The sequence below is a fragment of the Apteryx rowi genome, unplaced genomic scaffold (assembly GCF_003343035.1).
Source record: "Apteryx rowi isolate R43461 unplaced genomic scaffold, aptRow1 scaffold_81, whole genome shotgun sequence".
In the NCBI taxonomy this organism is placed as follows: domain Eukaryota; kingdom Metazoa; phylum Chordata; class Aves; order Apterygiformes; family Apterygidae; genus Apteryx; species Apteryx rowi.
Window position 1 is genome coordinate 1,555,463 of NW_020451105.1, and position 13,621 is coordinate 1,569,083.

Below are 13,621 nucleotides of genomic sequence, written 5' to 3' on the forward strand. Positions count from 1 at the left end.
GGCACATCTGCCCCGCTGGCGTGTGCCGGGCTCGGCCGTCATTAAGGTGAAACGGGATACGTCGGAGCGAGGGGGTTCGTGCGCCGGCGGGGCGGGGGGAGCGGCCCCGGGGAGCCTCGGCAGCCCCCGCCGCCGCCCCGGCCCCCGGCCCGAGCCCCGGCCCGGTGCCGCGGCCCCAGGAAGCACCAGCCCCGGCGGTGATGGCTCGCAGCGATAGGGAGACCTCGGGGATGTGGCTGTAGTCCCTAAAGGAAGGCCGCTGTTTCCTAGAGGAACCCCCGGCTCTCGGAGCCCGGAGGAGACATCCTTCAGCGGCGAAGCGGTGGGTGATTCAAAACAGCTGCACCGTAACCACCCCGGCTCTCCCAGGCGCGGTGGGGCCAGCAGTCCGGCTCCGCAACGCGGGCAGGCCCACGGCTCCGCTTTAGCGCTGCCGAAAGGCAGCGATGGGTTTGGGCTGCATCTCGGCTCCCAAACACTGGTAGAAAGTACCGAGGTATTGGGCCAGAGCTGCTGAGGTGAGAGCAGGATTTGAGCGGCAGCTGGAGAGCTGTGCGCATACAACGCATCTTCCCCTGGACCATTTGTGCCTCCCTCTGCATCCTGGCATCTCTGGCTGGACATAAACATTTTGGTAGGCGTTGTGCCAGCCCTGCCTGTGACACTTGTCTAGTATTTGAGACCCCATCTTTGATGGCCTGAAACATCCCCTCCCTTTTAATTTGACTCAGGCAGTCATATTGTCCTTTTCTGGAGGGCTACATTGACCTCCTAAATGACAAGTTCCTTTCTTGATTATATACATGGCTCTAAAATGCAGCCGACTCACTCTGTTTTACCCTCTGGAGACCTCAGCGAGGGCTTTGTCCTGAAATGGACAGCTTTGTGACTGGTCTCAATAAGTCAAGAGCTCTTGTGTTCCTAAGCATTAAAGAGGATTTAAACTTTTTTTATATACATATAGGATTAAGTGAACCTCTAGTTCAGTGTCAGATCTTTTTGATTTTTGAAAGAGTTCAATCTCAATCAGACATCTAGGGATTTATTGCCAAGCTTGTCTCAAACAATGCCTATGTCGTTGTTTTATAAGGTTTCAAACAATAGTCTTGTTTTGTTCACATGGTTGCAGTATGATTTTGGTATGAGCTAGTGACAGCTGTGAAATCCTACTCCGCAGGTAAGTATCAGTCAAACGTATCTCCAAAACTTACTTATGGTGGGGAGCAATAACATATCTCATAACTGTTTCTGTTTCTAGGTATTCTGGAAATAACTGCCGTTGATGTTGGAATTGTTGCCATCAAGGGCTTGTTCTCAGGCAGATACCTGGCCATGAACAAAAGGGGCAGACTTTATGCATCAGTAAGTTTTACTTAAGACTCTGGTATACTCTGGTAATTTTCTATGGGGAGAATGGGTCCAGTGGGGAGCACTAATTTCTTACAAGCCAATGTTTATAGAGAAAACATTTAAAGTTACAATAGATTTCTCTCTGGATTTGTTACAGGCAACTAATTAGCATATTTTTAAAAGATTTGAGATTCTCAGAGGAAAGAGGCCTTGTTCTTACTTTCTTATTGCCTGTACAGCCAAAGGTATTTCTCACAGCCGGAGTCCTGGGCGATTGTACGCACTGGTAAAGCCCTCAGGAGCCAGCCRTTGCGGTGCAGACTACCTACCTCTCTCTATTCCAGATGATCCATATTTATATTTGCTGTGGATCTTGGACACTGGTAGGGGGTATAAATGTCAGATGAAGAGTGTCCAGAAGCAATTGAGGATCACCATTATAGAAAAGCAGCTTACTGACATTAATGGGAGTTTCTCCGCACAGAGTATTCAGTTCGGCAGTGGGAGAATTAACAGGGCCTAAAAGGCAGGGCTATAGCAAGGAAAGGAAGTATGAGAAGGTGTAAGAAGATACCTTATTCTCCTTCTTGGACCTTATGCTTTCCTCCTGATCTTTGAGGCAAAATCTCAGCTCTACCGGTAGCAGTGGTCTTGCCCTTTCGGCTCAGCTCTCTTACCCTCCCAGTGAATAAAACAGTTTAGCTTATACTGCTTTACACTCAGGGACAAATATGTCTGTATTTACCATTGTATACACTATATGCATTATCTACCTACTTGAATTTCTTCTGGTGTCTCTGATTACATCCCTAGCAACTTGTGATCTATTACTGTATAACAACCATACTGTGCAGTTTCTCCAGGAATCCTGTGGTCTGAAAGCAGATTTGAAGGGGATAAAATAGAGCTATGTGAATTTTGCTTCCTTCAACAATTCTGTGTAACTCTGTTGATTTGAACAGTATGATACATTCTCAAGCAGTGTGAGCTTTTTCCGTGTGAATGGAAGCTAGGTAACACAATCAACAAGACCAGCTCTCAGTTACCTCCCTGTTTCAGTGTATTTTACTCCACCTTTTCAAGAGTGTTTTCCAGATAATATTTTTGATCCGGCTTCTTTAGTATGTTTCATGTGATGCCCACTGACGGAAGGGGCTATGTATAAAGACAATGGTTCTTTGCTGGTACAGAAAATTGGACCACAAATAACTTTGGCAAAGGAAAACACAACTGAAGGGAAATGCAGACATACTAGCTCTGCTGTGCCAGGGTTAAGGCTGGACTACTTCTATGCCTCCAGTTAATATGCAGATTAAATTTGGGCATCTTTAGCTCAAAGCCAGAGTCTGCCCCAAAGGAATGAATGGAAAGGTTGAATTTTAAAGGAAGCTCTTTCTTGCCTTTATCTCTTTCTTGTTCAGAATAGATATCTTTTTTCCTCCAGATTATTTGGATTGAATTAAAATAAGACTAAACAAATTCTTAGTGAAAAAGCCCCTCTCCTACAGTGGAGAAAAGCCAGGGATAGTCCAGGGAGTCCTTTTTTCTTGGATATCCCTCTCCCGTGTGAGGAGTACCAGGCCATCCTGCAGTTCGTTCAACTGAGTCATGTTCCAAGGAATATCACCTGTGAAAAGTTCCTGTAGAACTAGAAAAGGTAATTTTTGCAGCTCCAGCTCAAGTTTGAGAGACACGGTTTCCTACAGACTTGTGTTTCAGAGCCGGAGGGACCGTTCGGGAAAAGCTTTTCCACTCCAACATTTCTTTTCACAAGGGGGCAAGGGGTGAAGGCTCAGCTCAGGAGAAACTTTCCTGCTTTGCTTGCCTAGAAAAACTGACCAGCTACTTCAGTGGTGCTACTGTGCCAGGAACCTGTGTTAGGCTCCCTACTTCTGATAAGACTGACCTCTTTTGGAATAATTATACAGGGATCATTTTGTGGAACAGTATTGGAATAACTCTTCTCAGGTATCCTTTGGTTCACCAATTTCTCCACATCAGTAAAATCAGTTAGTTGAGTCTACAGAGTTTTTTGGGGTCCTTTGCAGACTGTGCTAATCTACCCTTTAGAGCTAGGACTGAGGCAAATGGCAAGAAAAATCTGCCTCCATATGGCAGTAGCATGGGCTCCGGCACTGCAGCACATGAAAACCTTGCCCTCGGAAGGGAGGGCACTTCCATTTTACAGCTGTGAAACTGAGACATGCAGAGTCTTTTAAAACCTTGTTAAATGCCTATCAGCATCTCTGGTGAGTGAACAGCATTAAACGTGTGTTGCTAGTGGGATGCTGCAGGGTTCCCGCAGAGCCCATGGCTGTCCTGGCCCTGGCCTCAGTACCGGTGTCTTCACCACCTCCACCAGAGAAGTGGCTGTAAAGGAAAACCTCTGCGAAGGATGCTGCAGCTATTCCCCTCTCTCCCATCTATGCCTCACACACATCACAGATTCAAGTCATCGACTCAGGGCTAAGGCAAAGACAGCTATGCAATTAAGACAGTGAAAAAGAGATATGCAGTGTAGAGCAGGCCTTTTTTGGCTGCAGACCAGAAGAAAAGGGACAAATTTTGATAGATAAAATGTGAACATCCGGGAAGAGAATTTGTTTTGCCTTATAGTGGGACTGATGTTTTGAGGGCAAGTACTGAGGAAATGAGTCTAACCCATCTACAAGGAAGGCAGGATGAAGAAGCACATGTCTGTCTGGAAGCATATGTACAGGGACCTGGTTGTAATAAAAGAGCAGCCTCACATTTTGGAGGAACTTGGTGGGCAGGGTGTACTTTCATTTTGGTACACTCATGCAAACAAAGAAGTTTCATAAAGCTAACTGTTGTTCACAGCTCAAATCTTCATAATAGTCTCCAGGTGTATCTAGCTATACACTTATTCAACATCCACACTTTAAACTATATGATTTTACCTTTTTAACAGGTGCCAAAAGTTGTTAGGTAGCATTTAGATCATACTTCCAGTTCACAGGCATATTTAGGCCTATAAGCGCAAACAAATTAAACTTACAGCTGAAAAACCAGCAGAGCTATTCTTTCCTATTCATATATCATTTTTTGTGTTCAAACTGATATTCAGTCTTTTTCTGCTTCTGACCCACAGAACTCAGTCCCGCTGGTGACAGGGAGCACATTACTGCCCAGCAGCTTAGACTCAGCTCTTCTGCATGCCTTTTTAGCATCTCTTTGAGTTTTTCCGATCACATGTGTTGCTGTCCTTAGCCTAATAATGAATAGAGTCTTTTGTAAGACTTTCATCCAGTCTAATTGAGGTACAAGCAAGCTATCACGTATGTATTTTTTTTAGACTTTGTCATGTTTGCTTTACAGGAAAATTATAATGCAGAGTGTGAGTTTGTGGAAAGGATCCATGAGTTGGGTTATAACACTTACGCATCCCGTCTGTACCAGACTGTGCCCAACGGAGCCAACACCAAACGTAAAGCCAGCGCAGAGAGACTCTGGTACGTCTCAGTCAACGGCAAAGGACGACCCAGGCGGGGTTTTAAAACTCGCAGGACACAGAAGTCGTCTCTCTTTCTGCCCAGAGTGTTGGATAACAAAGACCATGAAATGGTCCGACTTTTCCACACAAATGCGAAATACCGAGAGAGTCTCCTGAAGCCTCCGAGCAAGAACCAGAGAAGAAGGAGAGGGCACTAGGGGCAATGGGGGAGCTGGCATGGAGACCAGAAGTGAGCAAGGGTCCTCAAAGTACTTCTAAAAAAGACTAACAGCTGTGATTGTATGACAGGCATAAATGTGGACATTTCTTATACACTGTATAATATAATTGGAAGTCGCATGACTGACTTTTAGCTATTTTAGAATTATTACTTGTGGTAAAGGAGATGTGAGATAAACTAAGGCACATTCAAATGTAAATTAGTTTGGTGTAATAATTTTGTCAATGATGACCTTTAATGATTTTCTTTCCTAAAAAAAAACATTTTAATTATTATTATTTTCATTCTAACTCACCTTAGGGTATTCTCTCAGTGAACCTGTCCTCCCAAATCATATGAACATTTTACACTTAACAGCTTTGTGCGCTGAGAGAAAGCATAGCACTTTCACAGCTTTTTTGGCAGTTCCTCCTAAAAGACTACATTCCTATTTTTATGGAATACAGAAATAGCAAAACTCACTTATTTTGTAACTTGCATACATTAATTTTTATTTTATGATCAGTCAATATCAGTTATACTTTCTCCCATGACATTCGGGTAACTAAAAATTGTAAGTTGCTTTGAACATTTCAGTAGACCTACACATTACTAGAGTATTCCTGAATTTGTTTAATTAAAACACCAAGACACCTGATCTTGTCATTAAGTTAAGTGAATCTTGGAAGAGCCAGGGTTTAGTAATGTAAATCTGTTTACCAGTTGATGAATCCTCTTCTAGAATAGCACCCAGAATATGTTGTGAAACCTGAGTTTGTGGTGTTGATTGAACTTGTGATATATGAAAGTTCAGCACTGGAGAGAGGAATCTTTATCATATGCTTTTCTTTAGCTAAGTTTTCTACAGAAACTCTTAGTTGTAGGATAAATATATTTTAACTACTTGGGAAAAAAGCTCAGCCATGTTGTCCGTACAAAACCTGTAGTGATTCACTGATTTAAGGTGGCTGCTATGTTCTGATTTTATTTGCTTTTTAAGTGTTTGTTATTTTGATGAAGTAGTTCTAAAATGAAAACTGCAAATTCAGACCGGGATCAATGATCCTGAGTTTTGATTTAATCAATGTAAAAAATATGCTGCTATACATTTTTCTAATCTGAATCTGAAAGTGAACTTTTGCAAAGTTGAGGCGAGTCCACATTGCAAGTTAATTTTGAGCTAAGCATTAAATTTTAAAAATTTCTCTTCACATCCAGGAAGATGATAGAGCAATACAAAGATATAGAAATGCTTGACAAGCAAAAACAATAATCTCAATGGGGTTTGGCCTTGCACTCTTCACTTCCTAGAGTTAGGTGAAGATACAGCACAGCTGGAGAAAAGAGACTGCACTGAAATAAACATTTGACCTAAATTTAACCAAAGATCTGTGAAGTTAAATATTACATTACATAGAAACACAGTTAGGTGCAAACTCCATTCAAAGTCATCCTGATACTATGGGCTATCTACTGAATAACAGTATGGTCATTTAAAAACAATTAATGAAAATATTTCATCATTAGGGGGAGAATTCTGTGAGAAAGAGAAATAAAAAGAGTCCATAAAATGAGTTCAGTAAGCCCAGTAATAATATGTTTAGTGCTGCTCACATACACACAAAGGTGAGAACATAAAGGCATTTTCCTACCAAAGTATGCTCCATTACTTCCACCTTTATACCCTTTTTGTAATATACTATTAAAGAAGGAAGCAATGTTTGAATAAGAAAGACAGTCAAAATTCTTCGAGCTCTGCTTTCCATTAAATCAAAACCATGTAAAGGATACTGAAATGATGCACATTAAATAATGTCACATAGAGCGTGGAATGGACCTAGGTTAAAAAAAGGATACAGGAAATTATGAACTGCGTTCCCAAATTTGCTTGCTATCAAAAAAGTAACTAAAAATGCTAATGGGAACTGAACGGAAGCAGTCTGGCAGTATCATGTCCTCTGTGTCAGGAGCGACTGAATAGGCTGTGAAAGAACAAACAAAGAGACTGAAAAAGAAACAAAAAATTTCAGGTTTTCCATTTTGCTTACTGTCCTGTGAGCCACACGAGGTCCAAACTCCTGCAGCATTCAAAGTGTCTGTTGCAGGTTGGTTCTATCAGTGAAGAGATTTAGATTTTGTCTATTGGTTTTCAGGAGTGGAAAAGTCTTTTGGGGGCATACGGTTGATTATACCAAGCTACCCTATCGCAACCCTACATTTCCCCTCCAAGGCACTGGTGGGAGCTAAATGAGTTGACTGGGCAGGAAAGAGAGGGTGCAAGGGCAGCCTGCACAGCTCACAAGCCTCAGGAACAAAACACCAGGGAAGAAAAGTGTCACCCCAACTGCCCGGCAGGAGAGAGACCCTGGGGCTGAAGACCATGAGTGCCTTTTTCCTCATGTCTCATTTCTAGCACCCAGGCAGGACATTTTTCTTTTTGGCCACTTTCAGACATTCTTCACCCCAACTGGTTGGAAGGATAAGGTCCATTCTCAGCTTCTCTCCCCACCCCAAACTGTTGTTGTAGAGCTTTTTTGTCAGGAGAAAAAACTAATGAGGGCATCAGGTATTTTTTGACACAATTCTGCCTGTCTAAAGAGAGTGGACAGACTCCATTTCCCTAAGACCCAAAGACGACACCTTCACTCCAGATCCAAGTCCCTTTTCTGTCAGCATTTAGACTTCACTCCTTGCTTATCTCAGGGACAAGTGTGTGTGCTGACTGTATCCTTTGCTTTTCTGTTTTTCTCAAGTTTTCTGCTGATTCTTTTGTCCTTCTACCTCTTTTACAAGGGCTCAAACTACTACCATGATGCAACAGTGGATAAAACTGTTCCCATGCTATAGGCGACATAAGAACAGCATTAATGACAAAAAAACAACTGCTTACACATGCTTTTGTTTTGAGCTGTGTCATGTGCTTGCTGTAGGAGTACTGTTGAACCACCTTCCTGTAGGGAATTTCAATGAAATTTAGTTTAATACACAGACTATATCCTTATCAGTTTCACTTTTCATCCCAACGAAGTTTAAAATAATGACACTCAAAAAAAGGAGGGGAAGGGGAAGAAAGTAAAAATAATTAACTCATTCAGGCAGTGACATTTTAACTACTGTAGGTAAGTGATGATTTTCATATCAACCTAAAACATTTTTATCAACATTCTTAGAATTTTTCTTTGCTCAGTCTCATTGCAGCAATTTGAAAGAGATGGCTTTGGGATTTGTCTTTTTTTTAACTTCTGAGAAATATTACTGTTCCTGTTGAAATACTTTTCATTAAAGACATTCATTACTTAATATTCTTTTAGCAATCATGAATTCCACAGTCCCCAGATACAGACATGCTGAAATCCTGTTGCTGATAATTATCCCAGTTGTATCCTATAAATCATTTTATTTATTTGGACCAGAACTTTATAAGATGCCTTGCAAGATTCAAGAGATTTGAGTTACTGATACTGTCTTCTTAGGGTTATAAAGTCAAGCTGCGTCTTCTCTTTTAAAAGTTTCTTGTGTGACTTTATCTTTTCATCTTACCACAGGCTGTTATCAGATTTTTCTTGAGGAAAATGTGAATTTTACTCATTTTGGATTGCAGAGTTTGTAAAAACTTTGTGTAGTTCAAATTCCAGAAGTTCACCAGCATTCTTAATTCATCTCAAAACAGGGATCATTCACGGAAGCCAAACCTCATAAAAAATTCATTCTGCTGCAGCCTTTTGGTTATACACCAGGTAAATTTTCAGTTGTTCTGTGGTTTGAAGGCTATTTCAGTGCCCCTATCAGCATCTTGTGGTGACGTCTGCATTAGCAAGTAGTGCAGACCCAGGGCGAGAGATCTGCATAGCAAAACTCCTGGTGCTGAGTACCCAATGTCCGCACTATACACATTTTCACTCTTTCTTCATCTCCCTCATCTCTACCACGTTGTAAAAGTATTTCTTTTGGTGCCATTTTCAGCTTTGCATTGAACTCTTTCCATCATGTTTTGCACTGTACACTTTACAAATGTTGTTTCACTTTCCCAGTTATGTGTAAATTACTTGAACCGGATTTGAATGTCATTTTCCTTCAAGGGCATGAGGCAGAGAACTGTACATTGAGGGTTTCTGGCAAACAGTTTCTATAACACTTGCTTCCTTCTCATGTGCACTGTTCCAACAGATGATTCAAGTTCTGCAGCAAACTCTACAGCATTTGAGAGAGTCATTTATCTTCTTTCATTGATCAAGATATGCAAGATGAAATCCCACTGAACATCTGTAAAATGAGCCATTGGCAATTTAGCTTTGGAAGTCCTTGTTAGTAGCTTGGGATGCCTGGTGGGGGTAGGTTCCTGAGGCTTTGTTAGAGCAGCCCCGTTCATTTTGGCTCCTAGGAAGTCCATTTTCTGCCACCCTTCCAGCCATTCGTTTGTGTGGTACCATGGATCAGGGCCAAGTAAGCTGTGTTGGGATTTTCTCCAACTGAGACACAGATGTTTAGCATTATTTGAGCTGGGATGACATGATGTCTCCTCACTGGGCCTCTGCAGGTGACTAACTGGGAAGAAAAGTGCCCAGGTTCTGTGTCTAATGCAGTTACTCTTCCAGACAGATGACATGCAATTTGCTCCAGGACCTTTTGACTTACATCTGAAGCAGATATTTTTTAGTTTCTTTAATCCTTGCTTTGGCCCATCATAGCTTTTATGGTCCAATCTAGCCAAAGCTTCATGCGAAATATTCTGGTCTTTGATTATGCTGGTACTTCTGTAGTTGTCTGTTCATAAAAAACAAAAGTTGTGCATGCAACGTAAATAGCTAACCCATCTTGAATAACTATGTTACAAAGCATGAATTGTTTCCCAGTTTACTTGCACATTTTCCTCCACTTTCTCAGCATGGATTTTATCTTTCATTGAGGGTCATTTCTCTGTCATCCTGAGATCCTATTATAGTCCTTTTGTGATATTTCCAACTCTCTGTATCACCACTTAATATAGGTTTTATATTCATTTCTACAAGCCCTGCTACCATCACCCATTTACTTCAGCAGAGTATTTTTTCTTGGAAACCGCTTCATGCTTGTAACACCAGCATGACACACTTAGAAAAGAAACTGATGATGTTTCTTGAGGAGATCATATTTGTTTTCAAAGAATGTAAAAAATCTGTTTTCCTTACTCACAACAAGCATAAAACAATGCAGGAGAGTAATTGCTGCTCATACTTCTTAATGGCAGTACATAGCCCAAAACACTCTGTTTCCTTCACTCCACTCCTTTTGTGAGCTATTGGATTTCCTGCCTTGCTTCCTGATATTTCTTCTCTTTCTTGCTTCCCTACACAGATATACAACCTTCTGCAAAACGTTAAACAAAAAAATCCTTTTGACCACACGTGCCTTTGTTTTGGGTGTTTGCATGGACCTGTTTTTGGAATGGGGCTGGTATTAGTTCAGCTATTTGTTTGACAAAGCTTGACTGTTTCTTATAATTGTCTGAAATGGAGGATGTGGTTACGCCCCCAGCTCTCAGAAGGTTTAGTCCAATCCAGAACATTACAGGCTGAAAAAAATCTRGAAAGCAAAGCTGCTACAACACACTACTATTAGTCACATATTATTTGATTCACAGCCTCATCAGTAAATATGAGATCAGAGGAGCAGACAAGTAAATACATTTAAAACGGTATCCAAGAGTGCAATATGAGATATCACAAAACAATGCAGTTGAATGGCCTCTTGGCATTACAGCTAAAACCTTTTCCTTGTGCTTAGCAGTAAGTGTGGAGATGAGCAGTGTGAGGTTCCCTCCTTTGTGGCTGCTCTTGGTCGTCTTCTCTTGCTGGTGCATAGGCTAAAATGGCATTTGCAACGGGAAATGGATGTTGTCCCCCGAGTCTGTCGCGGACAAAGAGCCCTGAGAGACAAACTGACTCGGTGAGCGAAACGTTTGTAACTGCAAATGTTCCTTTACACACGTTACAACCATTAAAATGACAGCAAGAAGAAATGACCAGTTTCTAACCTATCAACAAGACACCTGAAATTTTTACATGAGTGAAAGGAGACATGTAAATAGCTAACTGCAAAAATTTTTACTTGAATTTATCATTTTTACCTCTAATTTGAGGCCAAATTTTGTTCTTGTAGCTTCAGTGAAGTTACTGGGCAGAATACACACTAAAGACTCCACGCTATTGCAGTGATTTGAATCAGTCAGTAACATAAACTTCAGCTTTTCAGCTATAATTGCTTGGTTCAACTCCAGCCCAATCCAGCTCCCATCAAAGGTGTTGAAATTTATTCCATTATTCTCGGTGGACGTGAATCATTTCCCACCTGACCTTATGACATTGTGAAAGTTTAAACAAGACTTTGCAGTACGCCATGTCTTTCATAAATGCATGCAATAAATAGGTTAGGAGCATATTTGAACAAAATAGTTACTTTATTTGTAAGGAAAAGATGCCTTGGTTTTTGGATGTACTATTCCTCAGATGAGAGCACATAGCCATAATGTTCACAAGGTTTATTTCAGCAGCATAAATTAACAAAACAGAGGGAGAATGAGAGAATATGTATGCTAAGTCCCTAGGGATATCTGGGAAACTTGTACCCTTGTGAGAACCAAAGGATATAACAAAACTGAATAGCTTGGATAGGGTAGCAATTTCTTTAATTCCACGTATCTGCTTCCTCTTCTATTATAGAAGATTTGTTTTCTTCCTTCTTGTATTTTCAGTGGTTAAATGCTTTGCATATAGGGGAAAAAAAAAGTATTGAACTCATTGGCTTTTTTTAAAGCTATCTTAAATAGTGCCTTTGAAGTTTTCAGTGGAGCTCAAGTTCAAATGTCTCCTGTTTCCTCTTGGAAGGTTTGAAGGATTTGGGAAGGTGAACAAGCAGATCTATAATTAAAGAACAGTTGATGGTAACTGTCCTCCTTTGTTAGCATTCTCAGGCCACCTCCAAATTTAGACAGTTAAAGAAAACTCCGTCCCATTATAGTTCTGCCATAGTTTAGATGCCACCATTGCATAGCAGAAGAGAAGCCTTTCTGACATCCAGGGTACATCCCCTTTCTGACCGCAAGGAGAAGTTCACAGTCTTTGCTTTACTTTAAAGAAAACACTATGGTTTCCTACAGCAATAATTCCCCAAACTGTAGTAATTCTATTGTAATATGAACTGTTTGGGTTTGAGGAAGTGATTTATCCGTGAGTGGAGTTTAGAGACATCTTGATGCTAAATCAAAAGAAAGAGGGAAGCTGTAATAGGTTAGCAAATCATCCAAAATACATAGAACTGGAAGAAAAAAAAATTCTCCCAAACAGACAGTTACTGATTATTTAAAAGCAGGAAAAAGACTGCTTGTGTGGGAGACAGATCGGTTCCCTACACTGTCCTGTGTAGACCGGTCACCAGTGAGAAAGGCAAATTTGAAGAGAATAAACATTATCTGGAGTGACTGTGAGGAGACCTCCCACCAAATCTAGTTTTCACAGCTCAATTATTTAATGCAATTTTAAGTTCAGACACTCAGGCCTGCAACCCAGCTAAATCTCCTAACGTGTAAYGAGGAGAGTGTAATTATGTGGTGCTGGATGAATTCAAAGAAACTTTGAGATAGACTGTTTTAAAAGAAACAGTCACTGGAGAGATGAATGGATCGCCCAGCTTTTCAATAGAGGACTCTAGAGGGCTACATCTATAGTGCACACAAATAGCAACAGCCCCCCTGAAGGCCTGATGGGGCTGGGATTGTATAGCTCTCAGAGAAGCAGTGTAAAGCTCCTCAGGTGGTAGCGCTTTCCTAAAAAAAATAAAATAAAATAAAAGAATAGAAAGGCATGATCAGCCAGGTGCCTGACACAGCCATTAGCTACAGAAATGCCAGGACTGTGCAGGAAATGAGGGGTGATGCTGCAAAACAGAAGAGGTCTGCGCTCCCTTCCCTGCCTCCAAAGATGACTGGTGCTGGTATGCAGAGGCGCACGGCAGCAGGGCTAGCTGCAGAGCCTCGGTGGCATCTGACCCCACTCAAATATGCAGTTCTACTGACTTCAAAATCTCTGGCACAGGCTGCCTGATTTTGCACATTTCTGGAAACAAGGAAAACTAAGCCTGATAGTGTCAAAACATCACAGGATCCCCCACYGAAATATTTTTTAATGAAATGTTTGTATTTTTCATATTGAAATAAACTGTTCTGAAAGTACTCTTGTAAGTTTCATTATACTATCCCATAATATATCATCTGTAAAGATCATCCYAAAAGCTACTAATTCATTGAAATTCATGTTTATCTTGTGGAATTATCCATTGTGTGGATTGGGTGGTGGTCAGGGAGTAGAAGTGAGCTCATTCATATTTAAAGTACTAACAAAATTCAGTGTCTTTAGATACTTCATTAAATAGAGCTCTGAAAAAATTAACAGGAGGAGTATCCATTAGCCATATTCAGTAGTACACATGCAATGGAAACCTTCTGGATCAGATTAACCATTTCCTTCCCAGTTCTGAAGGAAGACCACATTGCCTCTCTGCTGCTTTATTGCAAATAAGTTTCAGAAATAATGATAAGAAATAGAGTTTCTCTAAGATCTTCC

At 41.0% G+C, this 13,621-nt stretch overlaps 1 protein-coding gene across 1 annotated transcript in view; it reads left to right on the forward strand.

Moving 5' to 3' along the window:
• Positions 1–5,022, forward strand: part of FGF3 (fibroblast growth factor 3) — a 5,528-nt gene extending 506 nt beyond the window's left edge. The window contains exons 2-3 of the mRNA XM_026089337.1: positions 1,259–1,362; positions 4,690–5,022. Of these exons, the coding sequence (XP_025945122.1) occupies positions 1,259–1,362; positions 4,690–5,022 (437 nt within the window). The remainder of the gene's footprint in view (positions 1–1,258; positions 1,363–4,689) is intronic.
• The last annotated feature ends 8,599 nt before the right edge of the window (positions 5,023–13,621 follow it).